Source organism: Pungitius pungitius, chromosome 16, assembly GCF_949316345.1.
Source record: "Pungitius pungitius chromosome 16, fPunPun2.1, whole genome shotgun sequence".
NCBI lineage: Eukaryota > Metazoa > Chordata > Actinopteri > Perciformes > Gasterosteidae > Pungitius > Pungitius pungitius.
The window spans coordinates 3965426-3986510 of record NC_084915.1 but is presented as its reverse complement, the minus strand read 5'-3'; the positions used below and the strand labels follow the sequence as shown (position 1 = coordinate 3986510).

The 21085-nt window shown below is 42.6% G+C and overlaps 1 protein-coding gene across 2 annotated transcripts in view; it reads right to left on the bottom strand.

The window, feature by feature from the left end:
• LOC119215232 (cell adhesion molecule DSCAM-like) overlaps nucleotides 1–21085 on the bottom strand; it is a 91519-nt gene that overhangs the window by 11171 nt on the left and 59263 nt on the right. For both annotated transcript variants that reach the window (XM_037467211.2, XM_037467212.2), the window contains exons 7-21: nucleotides 20444–20740; nucleotides 18953–19228; nucleotides 17655–17933; nucleotides 17328–17447; nucleotides 14709–14888; nucleotides 6787–6983; nucleotides 6550–6646; nucleotides 6260–6388; nucleotides 5914–6081; nucleotides 5271–5341; nucleotides 4154–4397; nucleotides 3531–3677; nucleotides 1256–1411; nucleotides 754–887; nucleotides 287–440 (exon numbers count right to left, since the gene is read on the bottom strand). In XM_037467211.2, the coding sequence (XP_037323108.2) occupies nucleotides 287–440; nucleotides 754–887; nucleotides 1256–1411; nucleotides 3531–3677; nucleotides 4154–4397; nucleotides 5271–5341; nucleotides 5914–6081; nucleotides 6260–6388; nucleotides 6550–6646; nucleotides 6787–6983; nucleotides 14709–14888; nucleotides 17328–17447; nucleotides 17655–17933; nucleotides 18953–19228; nucleotides 20444–20740 (2649 nt within the window). The remainder of the gene's footprint in view (nucleotides 1–286; nucleotides 441–753; nucleotides 888–1255; nucleotides 1412–3530; nucleotides 3678–4153; nucleotides 4398–5270; nucleotides 5342–5913; nucleotides 6082–6259; nucleotides 6389–6549; nucleotides 6647–6786; nucleotides 6984–14708; nucleotides 14889–17327; nucleotides 17448–17654; nucleotides 17934–18952; nucleotides 19229–20443; nucleotides 20741–21085) is intronic.

The following is a 21085-nucleotide window of genomic DNA, read 5'->3' as shown; positions in this document are numbered from 1 at the left end:
GCATGTTAGGTGTCGAAACGGTCAAACAAAGGGTTATTTATATTCAGCCGATGCTCCCCTCCCTGTCTTCTTAGGAGGAGATAAGGATGGAAAGGGAGTAGTACCAAACAAGGGATCCTGATGAATTTAGAACTTGCTTCACTAAGCTTTTAAAAGTACATGGCAGTAAAAGTTAACAAACCATTTGCCTTTTACAAGTTGAAATGTACAATCTACAAATGTGGAACATAGTTTAGGTTTTTACAGCACTGAGTACCAAACTGCACCAATGATAGACTCCACCTACCCTCAGCCATGGGTTTGACCGTGATGATTTCACTGGCATTTCCACGGCCGGCGGCGGTAACGGCCACCACCCAGATGCTGTACTGACGGTTCCTGCTCAGGTTGGGGATACGGTAGAAGAACACGTCTGGGGCTGCCTCAAACTCACTGCTCACCTGGGAGAGGGGAGACATTCGGGACGGTCATAAGTTTGCAGCTGTAGATGTATCTATAAAGACATTAAATGTTTATTTGATATAAACTAGAGAGTCTGTGATAATTATCTAGACTAACAATAGACAATCTTTGAATCTTTAAAGCTTATCAATCTATGATGGACACTTTGGTTTAAGCTGCTTTGAGTATTTTGAACTGATATGTGTTAAAACTGCCATTTGTGTCCATTTGTACGTTATGTTAATGTTAAAGATGCAGAATGGCCAAAATGAACAGCTAAGTTGAAATACGTCTGAGTCAAGCTGTTCGTACCGTGGGGTGTGGGTTGGAACAGAACACGGTGTATTTCCTGATGATGCCGTTCACTTTGAGAGGAGGGAGCCAGGACACAAACACCACTGAGTTTGAAGCTGTAGCTGCCTTCACACCTGCCGGAGGCCCAGGAACTAAAAAGAAAAGATGATCTTAAGATGATGATATATTTCCCACATTATGCTCATATTGTTACTCAAGAGTATTTTTATGGTGCCTTTTACACTGATATAAAGCACGATAAGAGATGGCCAACTATTATCTTCTACATGACTTATAGTGATGACCTAATAGCGAAAGTCACACTTAAAGCTAAGGTACTGAAAAATATTCTCAATTTATCTATTTAATGTGAAGATTAGGCAGATTGTAGTTCTTTGGACCCTGCAGAAGGGGGTCAAGCTCACACTTTGGCACAAGTCTGTGCAGAAGCTTGCCTCAAGGTGCAATGTGATTGCTACCCATGTGAATGTATTTGAAGAGGTGACTTGAATCTTCCTACCGTCTTCTTTGGTGCGGGTGTAGATCTGTTCACTGCGAACGCCGTCTCCAGCTCTCGTGAAGGTCAGAACCTGGATGCTGTAGTTGGTATACTTCTCCAGTCCGTCCAACTCCAGAGAGGGCTTAGAAGTTGTAACATTCCTGATTTCTCCAAGCTCTAGTGGACAGAAAACAGAGGACAGGAGAGAGATTAGGCCAGTAAAAGTCTAAATTTAGTGATAACACCTCAGGTCAACGTCCTTTATATGAAGCAGGTTTATTTTTTGTAAATAGACCCAAGCTGCCGCTGGTCCAGACAAGTGACTCATATGTATTATACAGCAGATCAACTGCATAACAGTAGATGTCCAGCCCAAGGGGGTCATAGCACAACCTGGGACCTAATGCCATATTCAATTACAAAGTTTAAACAACCCTGTGTCCACGGTGTGCTGCGCTGGCCGGCCTTGACTGGCAACCTTCTGGCTTCAAGTGTTAGGGTTTGAAATATTGTGTCACTCCCTGTCCATATCACTTTACAATGTTCTCTCTCCCTCCTTTTATTTATTGCAAGGATGCATGAGGCCAATGCTTGTGTGTTTGCACATTGAGTTAAAATGCAGTTATACTGTTCCCGTACCAAAATGAAATGTTAGTTAAAATGCTGTGCTGGTTCTCTACATAACTTTGTGTTGTTTATTTCCTGCTTCAGATGCTTAGTTGTACTGGTTTGAACTGGGAACACTGCTCCACCCGGGCATCTTATTAGATGTAGACTTTTCCACTTCCGAGAAGTGTTGGACAATGCAGGACTAGGTAAAACATGTCCATTTAGAGGACTTTTTTGTGCAGTGCAAATTTTTAACATTAGGGGAGACAAGACGGAGGAACTTGTGGACTTGTTGGGTCATGTGGAACTCATTAGTGTTGTATCGAGTAGAGACAACGTATTTCATTGTCTTTTTTTTAAACTTGCGTCATTTTAATGATATAGCGCAGCACGGTGATGTGGTGGTTGCTGCCTCACAGCAAGAAGGTCCTGGGTTAGACTCCACTCAGTGGCCTTCCAGGTGTGGACATTGCATGTTCTCCCTGGGTCTGCGTGGGTTCTCCCTGGGTACTCCGGCTTCCTCCCACAGTCCAAAGACATGCTCTGGGGATGAGGTTGATTGGCGACTCTAAATTGCCTGTAGGTGGGTGGATTGTGAAAGGTTGTTTGTCTCTGTGTTAGCCCTGCGATTGACCGCCGACCGATCCAGGGTGTACGTCTCTCGCCTAATGTTGACTGGGATTGACTGATTGACCTCTCATACTGACTATTAGCTCCTCTCTTGAATTCAGTGGTATCCATAAAATAGAAGATACACAATAAGTGAAAGAGGGCGCCATTCAAATACAGGTATAATCCATCTAACTTTGAGTGAGCACCCACACAGCTATGGACTGTTACCATGCAAACTAGTCCTGGCTGTCAAGTCTCGAGCGCTCATTGTCTACAGGCAGGCCAATATGATGTGACAGTGCAGAGGTCAAAGGTAATTGTGCTGTCACAACCACTATCAAGGACACAAACCCATCATGTGACAATGGCATGGTATGCTGTTTGACTTTAACACGACCATGCAGACTTCTGGCCAGTGGTGGTGGTTTCCCAGATACAACAAGATACATCCTGTTGATAATTATTAGCTAGATATTATTTAAAAACATAGATGGCAGTCCTTATTACAAACAGTTTTTAATTCAAAACAACTGCATTAAGTAGAAATAAACTAATACTCAATGGACCATCAGTCACCGAAAAAAAAAAAATCTGATGTATTTATGTCTCAGTTGGTCACAATGAAACACTAATCTTACTCGCTTTATTCTCCTCTCTGTGGAAATTTGCAATAGTTTTCTATATTTATTAGTCAGATAATAACAAACTGCCATTTAAAGCACTTTGAGACAATACTAATGGTTTCATTTTTGGGTAATTAATGTGATTCATCTTTTTGTTTGATCCCTCCTCATAGGTGGTGTGTATCCTGTATAGAGGTATCAGATGGAGTGATGGAACTCGGCTCTGATTGGTCCAACGTGACTCTTAAAGGGGCCCTGTGTTGTTTTCTTGTCAAAAAATAAAAGGTTTTATTTACCAAAATAAATATTGTGTGACCTCAAGGCTCTAAGAAAAAGCTTTTTTTGTATTTTGAATCCAGCAATGTTCATGCAAAAGTTCCATGTCCAGTAACTTAAGAGCATGCTCTTATGCTACTACAATTCATGATTTCAATACATATTTGAATGTGTACCTCCATCAGGCAGGTTGGCCCAGTAGATGACTCTGAAGCCCAGCAGGTTGCCATTGAGAGCGTCTTTGTGAGGGGTCAGCCAGGACAGAGAGATGACCTCTGGAGACGTTGCAGTGGCCTGGACGTTCTCTGGAGGACGACTGGGCACTAGGTGGGGGGGACCAGGAGAGAGACCGTCAGTGAAAACTGTAGCACTGACAACATGTGGCAGCATCCTCTGATGGCCACTAGGCTGTGATAGATCCTCACTAATCTCTTCCAATTGCTTCAGTAAATTCACAGCTGGGTTGTGCTGGCATAGCAAACATAAATCCAAATATTTCATCTTCTATCTAATATCTGTGAAAAATACACGTCATTCATTTTCCTTATATTTTAATTTATATATATATATATATATATATATATATATATATATATATATATATATATATATATATTGTATATATGTATAGTAAATATTACTTAAAGCATATTAACAAAGTTAAAAAGGTCAAAGGTGATGTCAAATCCTTCAACATTAATACTCTACAGGCAACCACAAAGCCAAGAGCAGTGATGAGAAATACCTATATATAAGTTATATCTGTCCATCCCATATTGGTACTGCATTCCTGTCTTACCGTCTTCCAGCGTGGTGGCAGCCACCTCCGTGGAGGAGGGCCCAGTCCCTGCACTGTTGCTGGCTTGCACCACAACTCCATACTGGGTGAACTTCTTCAGGTTGTCAAGCACCAGGCTCTCTGCATTGTCCCCTGTGGTCTCCACGCTGATCACACTGAACTGGTAGTTTCCCCCAGAGCTGTACTCCCTGTAGCCCACCTGGTAGCCTCGGATGGCTCCGTTCTGGAGGTGCTTCTTAGGCGCCTGATGACGGAAAAACACAGGTTTTTTAAGACAGTTGGGTTGTTCCTGCTTTAGTGCCTATTATCACAAGACCAAAGTCTCTAATTTGATAAGGTAGAACTTGAATGTATTTGATTACCATAGAGCCACACTTATGCACAGATACGGGATGGTGTAACCTTGTGATCACTCCCCACCCTCACCCCAGAGATTGCTACCAGAACAAGACTCTCTTATTAATTCTCATGTAAACAAAACCAGACAAGACCAGATACCCGCAAGAAATGAGACATCTGAGGTTTTATCTTTCTAACCCTCTCTCATGTCACAGGGTGCATAAAAGTCTCAATAGCCCTTTTAAGTAATTTAAGAGATGATTCTGGAATTTTCATCTAAATGTTATTTATTTTCTGCCCTGGAAACTAAAGAGAGAATGCTTTAAATAATAGTAAGTAATTCTTTAACATAATGTTTGTTGCATGTTGCAACCCTTGGTGCCTTTTGTAGCTGCGACCTTCCAGGTTGCTCGCTCTTTTTCTTGTCACTTATGACCCTGACAGCATGTAGTAATAAAAGGCCTTGTGGCTAAAGGAATGAAATATGGAAAACACTATACACCAAACGCCTGCCTGGTCCCAGGAAATTAGGCCTGGTTTTGTCCATCTCATTTCCAACAGAATGAGGGGTAGGAAGTAAAATTTGATTACAAGTCATTATTTTAGGCATACTGTATATTGGACCCATTCTGGTGCCACGCAGGAGGATTTAAATAAAACTAAAGGCCACAATGTCTGTACACAAGATGTAAAAAATAACTTGTAGAAAATGGGTCACCTGACCTAAATCATCAGACATGAGAATAAAGAGTGAACCCACATCGTCGGATCAACTTACCCGCCAGGAGACTCGGATGCTCTGAGAGGAGAGGGCCTCCAGCTGCACTTCCTGAGGCGGTCCATCGGGAGCTGAGATCAGATATGCCAACGTGTACATGTTATGCAACTCCACACAGCTCAATTGTTTTCAAAAGGCCAACAACATTCTTCTGAAATAAACAAACGTCCAGAAGTCAGTCAGAGTCTAGCTATTTTTAACAAATATTAAGGCTGTATGTAAAGGTGGGTGCTGGGGGTGAGGAGAAGTGCTCTGTGGGCTGGTGAGGGGATCCTGATGTGCAGATAGGGTTCAGCCTATCCGCCGTCTACAGTCTATTGACCGTAGTGTGACATTTACTAGTGGCCTCTAATTGAACATTTCTTCTTATAATGCGGGTGCAGCGTGTGTTCAATAATGCAACAGTGGCCATGTCCCCGGGTTGTTAATGATTTGACTCAGCTGGCCTTTTACCCCCTTCTGCCTCTCGTGTTCCCCCTCACCTGCTTCAGTTACTCTGATTTGGCAGTATCATGGTACCACATCAGACTCTCATTGCTGTAACTGTATATGATTTTTGTTGTTCAAAGAGGGAGAAGTGAGTGTCTGAAATGTGTGTGCGGGACACTTGATTGCAGAATACAACAGTGGGTTAATTCCTCACCTGCTTCGTCTGTGGTGATGGTGAGCTCGTTGCTGGCCTCGCTCTTGCCGATTAGGTTCTTTGCAAACATGCGGATGTTGTAAGTGGAGGAGGGGTGGAGGTCTATGATGGTGGCCTGGTTGAGCTGAGGTGACACATCTTTGGTCTTTTGAGCAGTATCCCAGGAGGCTGTGGAGGGGAGAGGGAGCGGTTTATTGGTCTTGTGTCAGGTTAGATTTCAAAGGTAAGTGCGTTAGTCTGGCCAATATTAGGAAAACACAGGCACATTCAATCAAAACACATGGAACCCAATCCATTTTATGATCATATGATTTTATTTTTTTAATAAAAAATGTTTTTCTAGTACCTGATTTGTTCTTGCTTTCAATATCGAAGCCTGTGATTGGGCTGTTGCCATCAAAGCCCATAGTCCAACGCAGTGCAATGGTCCTGTCCTTTACTTCCCTGATCTCCACCTCTGGTGGATCAGGGGGCTCTGCAAGGTACAACGGCGACCCACACTTTGTCATTTCAGTTTTCAAAAAGGCAGGTAAAGTCGAGCAGAATGGCAACACAGAAGAATCTGTGATTGTAGTGCGGGCTTTGTCAGAACATTTTCAAATTTGAATGGAGAAGATGAGGAAGGTGAAGTCATACCTTGTACTGTGAGCTGGATGATTCCTCTGTCTTCGCCAAAGGAGTTGATGGCGTGGCAAGAGAAGAAGCCAGAGTCCTCCCTAACTGTGGGCATGATCTGATGGATGCAGAAAATGTTTTCTATTTTTAAATAAAATAATAGTAGGCAGGCAGTGATCAGTGGCATTTCAGACGGATATATTCATATTTTAAACAAAGTAATCTAAAGACCATAATTGAATTTTGTGTGCCTCCTACCTGCAGGGTGGAGATGACTTCGTCGCCCACCTCCTTGACAGAAACCACGTAGCGGCTGGTCTCGGGGTTAATAATGCGTTCCTCCTTCTCCCAGCGCACCATGATGGGCTTCTCACCGTGGGCCGTGCAGCTCATCTTCTTCTCTTCCCCTTGCGTGGCCAGAGTGGTGTTGGGGTAGGATGTGATCATGGCAGGAACTGGTACGAGAAGAAAGATGGAGAGGAAGAGAAGAATATACTTTGTAAATATTTTATATGGATGAATGTGTTTTAAGGACCAGCAACAGACACATTTCCTTAGTTCAAATCATTTTAATAATGACAGAACCTACTTGAATAATCTACATTAAATATATAAATTACAAATGACAAAATATAATAATAGTAATAATCATTTAAAAATTCTATGAATTTGAAATAATTATATATATATATATATAATCCATGGGCTCTTGCCGGCTATCTCAGAGTAATTCTGTAACATTAAATGTCTGAAAGATGTTCTTCAGAAGACGACCGTCTCTTTTGTTGGCTGCAGCCAAGACAAGTTTGTTAGTCAGCTAGCAGGTGTCAAAGTTGCTGAAAAAGGCACAGAGAGGATGAGATTTGCTGACAGGTGATACTGGTGGTTAGTTAACTGTCACAAAAAGTGACATTGTGCAAAGAAACTGTAATTTGGACATGACAAACAACCAGATGAACCTGAAGGAAAAAATGCATCCTGCAAGTCGTCTGAGGCAAAGTATCTGGGCACCTCAAAGCAGTAGTATCATTCGAAAAATGATGCCAACAACACTTTGAAGACATCACACTAAACGCACACTAACGATTTACATGCCTCGTTACATCCGTTACAACCCCCTTGCTCCCAGAGGATTACATACACTGATCCAACACACACACACAAGCTTGTGCAAGTACTGTCGTCGAGCTCTTGCATATATATATATATATATATATATATCTATGTATGTATGTACACACATTTATACTTACACCCAAGCACAAACATACAAAGCGTGACTTCAGTGATGTGATGGAAAGTGTCAGCCAAGAGGTTGCAAACATTTAAGCCTCATCTCTTATTCACTCAGCAGCCATTTGGGGCTCGGTTATGGAAAAGAACGCTGATTTATTTTGCATGACAAGTATGAATTTTTTGTGAGACATATTCTGAAAAGTCAGCGTTCAGAGAAAAAAAACCCCTCAGGATTTATTTAAACGTTAGCGTTTGTGTGAGTGGCTCAGAGGCGGCGCGCGGCGATGTTGTTGACACTGTTGGGGAGTGGGACACTGTGCGAGGTGACGAAAAGCAAAGAGGAGCCTAGTGGAGGCGATGGAGGCAACACAGTACAGCTACAATACAAACTTCTACATTTCTCCCTTTTTTGGTTTCTTGTGTCACAACCCAACAAATACTGTTATTGGTTAAACAACGAGTTGATTAAGAGTAAGACGGCACTTATTTCAATGTATTTAGAGATTAAAAGCAATATAGAGTGTGATGTTCAATGTTTTCTTTGGTCAAATTTTGCTCAATTTTAAAGAAATGTGTTGTTTTCTAATTATTTCATAATTAATGAAAAATTATATGATATGATGATGATATTTGTGGAGCAATAACACCTCAAATCAGAAAGTCTCTGCTTGATCAGCTGGTGAATTCCAACCGGTCGACCAAGCAGCTTTCAATCAGGTTTAGTGTGATGAGGGAGGATTTAGGGAGGTTGTCTTTTGATTTTACAACCAATCAAAGGTCTGGGTCTTTCCAACTGCTCATCCCTCCCAAATACAGCTGTTACAATTCTTCAGTCGGGAGTGGGGCGACAGAGAAAAAAAAGATCTCATTGATTGAAACATGACGAACATTGCAGGCAGCTATATGAGATTGTTGAAGGAAAAAAAAAACGTATATTGGATGGTGTTGGTACGTTGAAGTAGAAAAGACAAGCATACATCTTTGAGTTCATACAAAGATGCAATGACTGTAGATGAATACTCATCATATTGAGAAGAAAAACAACTTTCTAAAGAGCTGTCCATCCTTCATTCAACCAATCAATAAAATGTTCATTTGATGTTCACCGAATCATTGATCTGATTTCTAAGAATCAGTTGCGGACATCAGCATAAAAAAAAAGATTTGTATGTTGTTTGATATACTTTCTTCTAAAGTCACATTTATGTAATATGTGAGGCAGACAGCCGCTCTGCAGTTAAACTGATGCAAACATGGAGCTAAATTTATTTTACAATGCAACATCTTTATATAAATGTGTAGGAAGGCATAGACACAAACACAAACAATGACAGTGTCTATGTAACATGAGGAGGGCTCAGAGATTGCGCCGGCAGTTGGCACATGCAAGTCTCTGTGATAAAACGCACACCAGCTTGTGTCTATGTATATGCAAGTGTGTACAAACATTTTGTGTGTGTGTGTGTGTGTGTGTGTGTGTGTGTGTGTGTGTGTGTATGTATGTGTTTTCAAGCAGCACAGCTGAGCCAACCCTGAGGCATACTTTGTCGTTGTGGTGATGTATTTGTTTAATATCCAGTGGAATTATGGAAACGACATGACGGGGAGGAGTAACGAGAGAAGAGAAATAAAGAGGCAGAGAGGAGGTGAAGGAGTAAAAAGGGAGTCCCAGGTCTCATTAGGCATCAGCTGCCCAGAAAATCTAATTCAGCCTTGAACACAATACATGGGGCACAGCTAAGAATAATAAGCATAGTGAGCAGTGTGTGTTTACTGCACGGCACAATGTGTCTTTCATGTGGAGGTGAGGGGAGCCCTGTTCCTCCACAGCAACCCAGAGGGCAGTGATGATACACTTAAGCCTGCAGGGGATGGTGGGGGATAGGCTGGCTGCTGATAGGCTACTCCTGTGAGACAAAAGCCCCCTCCTCCCAGGCTCCCTTTCACCTGGCCAGGTTACCATGCCAACCAGCATCGGACAGTCTCTACTCTCGTCTCTCCACCTCGCCTTCCTCTCTCTCTCTTGCTCTCTCTCTCTCTACTCTTCAAAAAAAGAGGGCCATTTCTAGTAGCCAGGAATAGAACATGGACCTGCCATTGATTTTCACAGGAGTATGATGATGATTACACATTCACGCCCTGAATGTCGCAATGCAGGGCCAAAAAAAAAGATACAGAAAGAAAATATTTCTAGTGTCTTTAACTGGTGGTGTTGGTGAGGTGGAAAACAGAAATAGTTAAATGGAGGAAGCGGGGGGGCAGGGTGCACCCCTTTTATAATGGTAGGGGAAACACTGACTTGGGTGTTGGGCTATTCATCTGGGATCAAAGATAGAGATGAAAATGATGTAAGATGTTTTTTTAAAGGAACATTTAAGGAAGCTTGATTGTTATCAACACACTCTGTCTGAAAATTGATTATGAGGTGTTTGATGTTTTGGGTTTTTCGCTCTTGATGAAGTAGGAATTTCCCTAAGAGTGCCCTATTTTCAAAGTTATTGTTAAACCTGAAAATATATATTTTTTACATTGTTTGGGTGCTAAACATGTAAATATTAATGAATTAAAAAAAAAACCATCTACCATGTGCCATCTTCTCTACTGAGCTCCATGTTCAGAGCGCTGGGATACGAGCCTGCATTTCATCCCACACAGTGTCACTGGCTTTGGGTAGCTCCCTGCCCCGGAGGCACACAGTAAGTGGGCTGGTGAGGAGACGGTAAGATGGGATGCAGGGTGGGGGTGGAGCCCGGGTGAGGTGGGGGGGGGGGGGGGGGGAGAAGCAGCTCTGTGGCGATAGCCCAAAGATGACTGGTTCACTGGCTGCCTGCAATGTACTGAAATGATTCTCTTAGCTGCACAATTGGCTTGGACGTGACGCATGAATGTATGTCTGCAGACTGGGAAGGCTACTGCGGTGGGAGGGAGAGAAGGGGGGGGGTTCTTGGTTGCAGATGAGTAAATAGGATGAAAGAAACACAGGAAGAGAGGGGACTTCCTTATGAATGTTGCTGCTCGGCCACCACACGGACATTTAACCCTTCTCTTCAGTGAAGCCCCATTAGACACTCATCACCTGTGTCTGCCAACGTTATGATGTCTAATAGGCTTGATTGGTCTTAATTGGCCCTGATAAACATTGAGTGGCTGTTGACTGACTCTGATAGCCTCCACTGTGGATTGGTAATGAATTGACTGAAGTGTTTTTGACTGTGGGGTGGCTTGACTTGACTTATTTTTAATCCCCCCCCCTCCCCACAAACTCTTATAAGAGGTAGTAAGGCAAATGAAATAAACACGGCGCATCTGCGTACACAGGTTGTGCAACTTGATCCTGCTGCCGTGAGTTTCAAGCCCTTTGTACTGGGGGCGTTCCCACGGGATGATGCATGGTGTATTATGACGAGGCATTAGCCTATGCAGAGACGCTCATAACAATGAAAGTGCCTCGCAAGGACACAATAGCAGCAATTCATTTCCCGGAGAATCCGCTACAATAGCGTGGTGAAGAGGGGTCTATCCGAACCGCCGCATTAGCCGCGCGGCCCATTACTCTTTTGTAATCGACCGCTCCGTATCTGTGCCTTTACATTATGTCTTCTGCATGGACGCGTGCAGTGCTTTGTGTGTCTCTGTGTGTGCTTATGGGCTCGCCTGCTCACCTGTGTCAAACACATGACCCCTGAAAGCCTCTTCTGCATGCATGAATGCGTCTGCAGCACACATCTCAGAGCTCCTCATTGAATCTATCAATGTTATTTTTCTCCACTGTTTGTTTACTGATACATCAAGCAACACTTGGACAGCCAATAGTACAGAGCGAAGATCATACTATCCATCACGTGAGGACTTCGCGTGCGTCAGCTTGTGTGCCTCCCTAATTGGCTCCAAAGTCTCTTAAGTAGCTGCCGCTGCTCAAGTGGCGTAGGCTGGCCTGGATAAACAACGGAAAAAAAGCAGCACAGAGTGTACAAAACCACACAGTGTCCAACATTACCGAGCATTACGACCTCGGACGTACTAGCGGGCTGCACAGGCTCAGCGCTGTGCCGGAGAATTACACAGACAAGCTTCAAGGGATCCTGAGCTCGCTCGCTCTCTCTCTCTCTTATGCACACACACACGCACAAACACAGGCACACAAAGGACTAGGTGTGGCTCCCCTGGTGCCTGGGGAGATTCGGGTCATCACGGAGAGCAAAGAGACACCAATCTGGACTGTGCAACAGCGTGACATTTCAAGGAGCGCATCGGCAGCTTGTGGACTCCTGACACGCACAAACACAAAGCCCAAAAGACATAAACAGACACAGATCAATAATGTGTGCGTAACAACAACAAAAATATGAAAAAGGCCAATGCAGACGCAGCTGCCTTCACTGCATAACAAACCTTTGCCTGTGCCAAACGCTGCCTGCCCTGATCAGGGAAACAGGGAGTGTGGCTTGTTCTGTCTGACCAAACGGCAGGAAACAGAGAGGTAACCCTCACACTGATAAACACACATAGAAATTCAAATGCCAACACAAGGTTTTTAGTTTACTTTGCATCCTACTCTGTAAACTAATTTATGTTAATTATTCTGAGCTGGGCAAGGAGATTTCTTCTGACATGTAGTGCCTCTCTACCTGTTCTGTGGTTTTATCATTTTACATCCAACTATTCGCTTGCAATAGTCTACAGCAAGTGTTCTCAACCTTGCCTTCAAATTAACAAGAGCAACTTAACATGAAGACAAAAATAGAAAACATTAACTGGCATGTAAACATTTAAAGCTCTAATAAACAAATTCAATATTCTGCTTGGCCTCAGCCATCACTGCCAGCTGTTATAGATCTGCATTTAATATACTCAGAATCATATTTCCTCACCAAAGGCTTTCATTTGTGAGCTGGTGAAGGTATGAAAAGGGTTAGCGTTGTAAATCATCGGCCCCCATTTGTGTATCTAATCTTAAAATTTGGTAGTTATCTCCGGTCGACTAGATGGCACTCTGAGGGCCACCACTGAGAATAGCCAGTCTATACAATGCAGCACAAGTGTCATTAGCCTAAAGAACACATGTTGTGTTTTTGTAATCTTTTAGAATTCGGTAAAACAAAAACAACTTTAATCTACAATCAACTTTACTGCTTTTTTTTGCAAGTGAAAGGAAGAATTTCTATTGACAATATTGCTAATCAGCTGTGAATCCTAGATCTTAAAGAGTAAACCTCTTTTTCCAGGTAAAGGTAAAGTTTTACAAAAACTTTGGACCATGGAGAACTAAGGTAGCATTCTGCAGTTGGAAACTTCAAAGATATTTTATTGTGAATCAGACTTGTCTGGCTGAAGACACTGGACAGGGAGAATGTATGTATGTATGTTTGTGTGTGAGTGTGTTTTGGCTGCGGTTGACAGACAGTGAGACGCTCAGCAGGGTAGCAGAACTCTGCTCCGCCTTGATAAGAGCCATGGGGGCTTAAGCCTCATCTAGCAGCGACTGATCAAAAAGAGCGCACAGCAACGGCGAACTGGCTCAAGATCACACTGGCACATGCAAAACCACAATCACTTGCTCAAGCAAGACTACTTGCAACACAGTCTTTGTCAAAAAAGAAGTATGAAAACTGTCAAATCTATGCTCTTAGTGTCTCTCTTTGGGAACATTTGGCAAATCATGTATTAAACTCCCATGGTTCATTAACTGCATCTTTAACCTGAGGAGGGTCGTATTCATACTGACGGCTCTTATCTTATCACAAAAAGACTTTGAGCTTAGCCAACTGTCACGGTTTGGGTCTGCTTGTCTTATTTTGTAGCTTTCTTGTGTCTCGTGTCTCTGGGTAACTTCACTTCCTGTCCTGTGATTGCCTGATTGCTTCCACCTGTGTCCAATCACCTGCACCTCCCTTGTGTATTTAAGCCCTGTGTGCCAGTTGTCATTTGTCGCGTCATTGTCCATGTTACTCGTCGGTGGTGCACGTTGTCCTGGTTTGGTTGCAAATAAAGAGCACGTTAAGAAGAATCCTGCATCTGAGTCCTGCCTTCCGCCTGCACCAGCACCCGATCCGTGACACCAACTTTGAAATGTCTCGGAACTGCATCACTTTAAAAGAATCTCCTCAAAGCAATGCTCTGGATTCGAAGGTGCCTGTACAGTACATAGCTTGATAATATTTCTTTTTGTCATGTGTTGTTTCTGGTCATGATTTTTTATCAGTCAAAACTTGAAAGGAAGAAATCTATGCCTGTGCTGTACTGTATGTATGCGCTAGGGGAAGGGTGTTAGCTCTAATCCTTTGATAATGTTGTTGGTAATAAGAACATGGCAAGTACAACAATGCTCAAGCACAAAGGGGAGAACATAAATATGTATTTTTAGCATTTTTTAAATGAACTATAGAAAAGTGGAGAGATTGAGCACAGGACATACATAGATAACCCATTCTTTCTTTAACCCCTCCCCCCCTCCATCCCTCAGCCCGCTTTTCCACATGGCAGCCTCTGTCTACATGCAGAATTCAAGGCTTAATGGAGGGGAGCTAAGTCCATGGCCACACAGCGGATAAATGGCGTACTCTCTCCTACAGATGTGGTGGGCTGGCTTTGTGCAGAGCTTTCGTGGGATTAATTCAGGCAGAAAGACAGAACGGGCGGCATCTTGCTGGTCGCCTGCGTGTGGCGGACAAAACTGCCGCCAGTTCAACTCACTTAACCTTTGTGCTTTAGTGATAACTTTTCACTTCAACGACACTGGCATCATTTAGCATAAACAGACAGAACATGGAAAAGGAGTTGACTACAACCATATCAGCTATGTACAGCTAGTTTTTGCTTTATGAATAAACTACATATAAAGAAAAATAAAAAATAAGCGAACATCACAGACTGCAGCATTGTTTGATGCATGTTTAACATTTTCATTCTCAGGTTTTGGCTGGTCTTTCCCCCATGAGACTTACTTTTGACATTGAGATACATGGACTTGCTGACATCAGCTCCAACGTCGTTGCTGACTCTACACAGGTAGAAGCCACTGTCTTCTTCCAGCACGTGCTTGATGAACAGCGAGCCGTTGATCAGCACCTCGATCCGAAAGCCTGAGTTGAGGATGATGGGTCTGAACTGAGGGACCCCGGCACCTGTCAACGGGGGGCAGAGTGAGTGTTGATCAGGAACACACACGCAGGCTAGTATTTAGTTTATCTCCTATCACAGAAATGTCTGCATTTGTAGTTTTTTTTAACACAATCGCTGAAACTTAAGCCATACCACAATATTTGAGCTATAACAAAATTAATGGGAGTGGGAAAATACATTGGGAGGGGTTATTGAAGAACGACTGAATGAGGTCAGGTTTCTGAATGAAGCTTGTCTGTGGTCATATTTTTATTTTAAAAAATTGTAAAAATCTTCAAAATCAATAAGGTTTCAGAAATGGATTAATCAGATTGTACTAGTATGTCTATTTGTAATAAACTTTCTTTAATGAATATATATATATATAAAATATATAAGAATAAAGACCAGCTTAAGTGGATTTCAACCACAAGGATTCAAACTCAGAAGAACAAGAAACAGACAAAAGTGCAATTTCAACAAATAAGCCATCTACAACTTGCTATAGATAAGAGCCATTATAAGCACAATTTAAGTGCTACAAATTGTTATTGTTTTTAATCAAGGTATAGACGTCACTGGAATCTCAAACAAAAACACTAATCAATATTTTCACTATATTCAGACTGCCACAGCTAAATGTCACGTGAAAATATCCTCTGCTCTTATGTTTCACTGAGGAATATTCTTGAATATCACACTTAACATGTGTACAAATCAAACCCACAGTAAGTTACTGCAGACGTTCGCAATATACCAACATTTTTGTAATTGCTGACGACTCTGTAAAATGTGACTTACCATTATATATTATTAGGGCTGTCAATAGATTAAAATAAAATAACTAATAATCACACATTTTGAAATTCATCAATCTCGATTAATGACGATTAATAAATGTCGTTGATGTTGAAGGTTGTTTTTAATGAGTTTGTTTTTCTTCTAAAGACCAAATCTTAAAAGTAATGAGTAATCACTTTAGAAAGCAGGTATTTTAGACACTGTTTTTTAATTGTTAATGTTATTTTAAACACAAAACTACTAAGTTTGATCATCTTGGAGGCAGAATTCCACTGGGTGGAACATGTTTAACTAGCGACTCTTCCTACTGTCCTCGTACATTTTGCTCTCAAGTCTCCATAATTTAACGTCTGTGTTTGAAGTGCCAACAATCTCCTCACATTTAGCCCAGACGTTTTCAAACCACACTCTTTTAGGGACACACTGGTGGTGTTTGCAGACCGTGTGCAGGATAGTTAGATGTTGAGATGGAAGTAGCCTAGCAACTAGCTTAGCCTAGCAGCGAGCTTAGCATAGCAGTGCTTTAAGTGGTCTGTTTGCCACTCGTCCCCTGTTTTTGGCACGTGGAGTAATTCCTCTGCACAGTTCTCCGCTATATGTTGCATCTCTATTTGTTTTACTTCCAATGCAAAAAGCTCTCTCCATCTTAATGTAACAGACTGCATGTAGCGGCCGTCTCGTTTCCGCGGTCAACTTCCGGTACCGGTAGTAAACAAACGTACGTTAACTACTTTATATTTTTTGTTGCATTAATTCGGCCACATGTCTACATGCACGCCTTTGGCTCTGTGAGGCCGTAATTAAGACACAGCGCTTCTTAGAACTAAATGCCATTGCCAGCAAGCGGACAAGCAGAAAGCAATGCTGATGTTTCGGGGGTGTAATGTTGGTGACCATCTATGGTGAGCATTTTAGCTTAGAAACATTTGAGACTGATGCAATTTTTAACAGCTTAGCAAGTATTTGGTCATAAACCAAAGTAATGGATAAATAATGTCCTGATAATGGTGCTGGATGAAATGTCAGCGAATTACCAAAGTTAATTACAATTGAGGATTACATAATGCACTAATCAAAGTGACCACAGTCCTTCCAACAGGGCTACTTCATTCAGTCACTTCATTCAAACCAAAATTCTGTACGTAATGGAACCCAGCTTTAGATAAGCTTTGCCTTAAAATAACAGCAAATGAGGCCCAGTCGTGAACCATAATATGTAATGTCATAAAGATTTTGTTTGCAAGAATCACTGTCATTTTGTCCAACCAGGAAAGGAATATGGTAGCTTAGTTGTTACATCATCTCTCTCCAGGAGTAAGAGAAAGCTCTTGCTTCTCATCTCAGAGTGATTGTGTGTACTCAATGTTGGTGTTACTCTGCGTTCAACCTCAAGGCTGTGGACATTAAATGTGTTGTGTTGCATTCAAAAAGATGATAAACCATGGAGAATAAAGTTGCTGTAGGGCAGAAAAAATTGTCTGAACATAACATTTGATTTTTAAAAGAAAAGCCAGGCAGGTTATCCATCTCAGTCTTTTGAAAGCGCGTCCAACACTCTTAACGGACCTGGAGGAGACAGCTGTGCACTTCCCATGTCATATATGGCTGTGTGCGATTAGGAGACGCAAGTATACTGGTGTGTGGTCAGCCTGTTCGTTTACCTTTAGAGTACTCCCACTGGATGGTAGGAACAGGATAGCCTTCAGCTGAGCAGTTCAGTATCACTGCCTTTCCATATATACCGTCCTGGTCCTTTGGTTGCACCACAAATTTGGGAGGAACTGCAAGTCAAGTACAAATTACACGTAGTCATCTCACAATGCAACATATGTCTCCTGACAAACAGCTCACTTTCACAGCTCAAAATATGCAACTGCTTTTCATTGTATTCAGAGAGACAAATCAAGAATCAATGTAAACCGTTGGGGAAAAAAGTATCTGATACTCTCACCCACTTCTATGTTTTCTGTTACCGGCCCTTCACTCACCTCGGACGATGAGCTGACTCTGGTGCTCCACGGCGGCAGCCTGGTTGCGTGCAATGCAGGTGTAGTTGCCGTTGTGCATCAGTGTGAGGTTGGAGACGCGAAGGGAGCTGGTGAAGTCGATGTTGTCAATAGTGACACCCAGGCTGGCCGGAATGGGCCGACCATCCTTCTGCCATGTGATGAAGACAGGTTGGTCGCCCGACATCACCACGCAGGGGATGAAGACTCGCTGGCCGATGGAAAACCGAGGGAACTCAAATGGGTGGATGGTGGGTGGAACTGGGAATGAGACATTCAAATTCAATTGCATAGCACTGGTTTGACCGGCACACCCACAATTTAAGATTAACACCAGCAAATACAATACACAGTATGTATATTGTGTATTTTCACAGTATATTGAGTTTATAGTTTTGAACTTGGCCCATGTGTTCAGCACTTTGAGACTCAACAAAGTTACTTACATGTAAAATAACATCCTCACTTATAAAATGACTAAACATATATACAGCAGGAATTAACTAATTACTAAATGTACAAACATTCTCTCTTTATCACCTCACTCCAAATATTAAAAACACCATGCTGTGATCTTGCAGGAACGAGAGAAATATTTGATTATCCCTACCCACGTGAAGCGGCTGAATTCTCACTCAACCACCATGCATGTAACACTCTCTCACTGTCTTTCGCTCTCTGGGGACCCCTTAGCCATCGTGAGAACGAGATACTTTGGAAAATTAATGATTTTAAATAACATTGGAAAAAATGCACTTCAGTGCTTACTTAACTTACAACCAAACGGGCATAATAGGCTCCCGGGGCTTCCCTTTCGGCAGCGCTGGAATGCTAAGCAGCTGAGAGGCAAATTAGCTTAGTCTGCTCCACACCACCCCCCACACACTTGTGAGAGGTGGTGGGGGGGTGTTGCCTATCCCGACATTTCTAATCATGCAGTGTCATTGAAGAAAAATAACCATCTCAGGTGATCATCATCCAGGCTATAGCCCCGGATAAACAGGCTGGGATGATAGAGATGCTGCTTCACTAGTCACTAGTTATCTCGGTATCCAGGAGATTACGGTCAGAGTAAACTATATACTGCCGTATGATTCTGTCTGTATGTACATCTCAAATAAACGGCCTGAGCTCCTAACCTGACACTTCAGGTTGACCCAGAACTACACTCACCCAGGGCGCGTAAACTTGCACCTTTGTTCTGTAAATAAAGTCCCAACTTGATATCCAGTGTTGAGACGTGAACTGTAACTGGAGATGGATCAGACCGAGGTTCGTACCTTTCACAGTAACATAGACGCTCTGGTGCGTGGAGAGCTGGGGCTGCACTAGCACGTTGCACATGTATTCGCCTTCATCCACGTCCTTCTGCACGTCAAACAGCTTCAGGGTGCCGTTGTTCTCAAAGGCCCGCTGGCGGTGGTTGTATGGCAGCAAATTGGAGTCTTTGTACCACTTAATGGAGTAGTACGGGTAGCCAATGACGCGGCAGTGAATGTACATGTCCCGCCCAGCGATGGCAGTGAGGTTTTTCATTGGTCTGATGCTGGCAGGCCCTTGAAGGACACATTGGAGAGACAACTCTCTTAAAATGATTTTGAGGTGGGGGTGTTGCTAAAAAAGACAGGTGTGTGTTTTCAGGAGGCATAAAAACATAAACTTGACATGCCTTGATTCATTTTGAAAGTAGGAAATGCCTGGATTCATTAAGGAGATCCAAACCGCCTGATAAACATTTCTTTAACGCTTTTTGCCTTGTTAAAACCAGGGACCAGGGACGCTTCCATTGGAGTCTGTAGTGAACATTACCTTGTGCTGCCACCGCCTGTGATTGCCTCTGACAAGCATTAGAGTGGAATGTTCCCTCTTTCAACTCCTGAAGCCCTTATCGAAACCATTACTCATGTTGCAAGCTTTTGCACACACTTATTGTTGAAAAACCAACAGAATAACCAATGTGCTTCCATGGCAGAGTGTCTGTCAGGGAAATAGACTATTAGGCTTCTCTTTAAACCACTGTAGAAGACAGTTTAACTAGGCTCCGTAGTATACTTTAAAGCCCAAGAATATCCTGGGTAGCTACTCTCTTCAGCACGATTAAGGAGCCAACGATGTGAGAAACAGTCGTTACACTTTCTCTGCAATGGCACCTGTGGAAATGTATCTTCATTGCTTGGCTGCATTCGGCATCCGCGAATCCTCGCTTAAGGGTTAGAGGATTGCCCTATTTAGCCTTACAACATGCAAGAGTGAACGCTATCAGATTAAACCAATCAGTGCACAGAAAATGCAATTCCCTCATTGCAATAGAGAGATATTAATAGCATCGAAGCAAGTACAGAAGGCTGGAGTGCGGTATTACCGCCACGTCACAAAAAGCAACCCAGCCTGCCATGTCCCTGTAGAGAGCAGAAAGCACTGCAGTCTCATACATTGGAGATAACAATAAATCAACCTAATGGCGCCCCAATATAAAGCTATCAGTAGGTGTTGGGTAGGATGTGGGGCATTATAAAAGGTAATACTGGCAGCCGTGACCGATGATGAGAGGAGCCTTAGCAGTATCTGCCGTATTCTGAGTACTTAAGCTACTATATCAGCTTTCTACTCTGAAAAAATGGCATCACATCTCAAAACTAGTTTTATCATGCCATCTTTCCTCATTGGCACATCACAGGCACTTTAAACATAACCAATTAGAAACAGAATAAATCAAGACATGTTGATGTGTATATGTGATGGTGTTTTGGAAGAGTTGATCTGACAAGCACCTCTTACGTTTATTCGCGCCTGGTAGGAAACTGTCCCAGCCGAGTTGTTGCAGATGCAGCGGTACACCCCTCCGTCGGGAACCTGGGTCTGGCTGATGTTGAGGTGGCTGACCATGTGGCCCTCGGCGTTGGCGTAGTGGGAGATGCGATGGCGACTGTCCCTGACGACAGGCTCGTCGTCCAGGGTCCACGTGACCCGGGGCTCCGGAGTGCCCTTCACCATACACGACAGTGACACAAACTCATTGATGTTGTAGACCTTCTCGCTGAATGAAGCCAGAATTTTGGGCGTGCCATCTGGGTAGTGGAAGGAGATACACAAGATAATGAGACATGTATAAGAGTTATTTATTAGATGGGGCTGTATGCAATATTGAGAATGCTGCTTTCTAAACGTTCAAAACATTCTACTCATAAATATAAATGAAAAGGCTGCAGAACCATGTCTATTGGTTCTGTTGATATCTAGTGTGTCTGCAGAGTTTTGGGAAAATATCAAGCTACATTAAGAAGATTAGTATTGTAGTATTTGTAGAATTAGATTGGCTAAGTAAGTTTTCTTACAACTTGTGATTCAAACATTTCACATATTCTGCCTGAATCTATATTTGTTGGTGTCTATCCTTTTAAAAACAAAAGTTT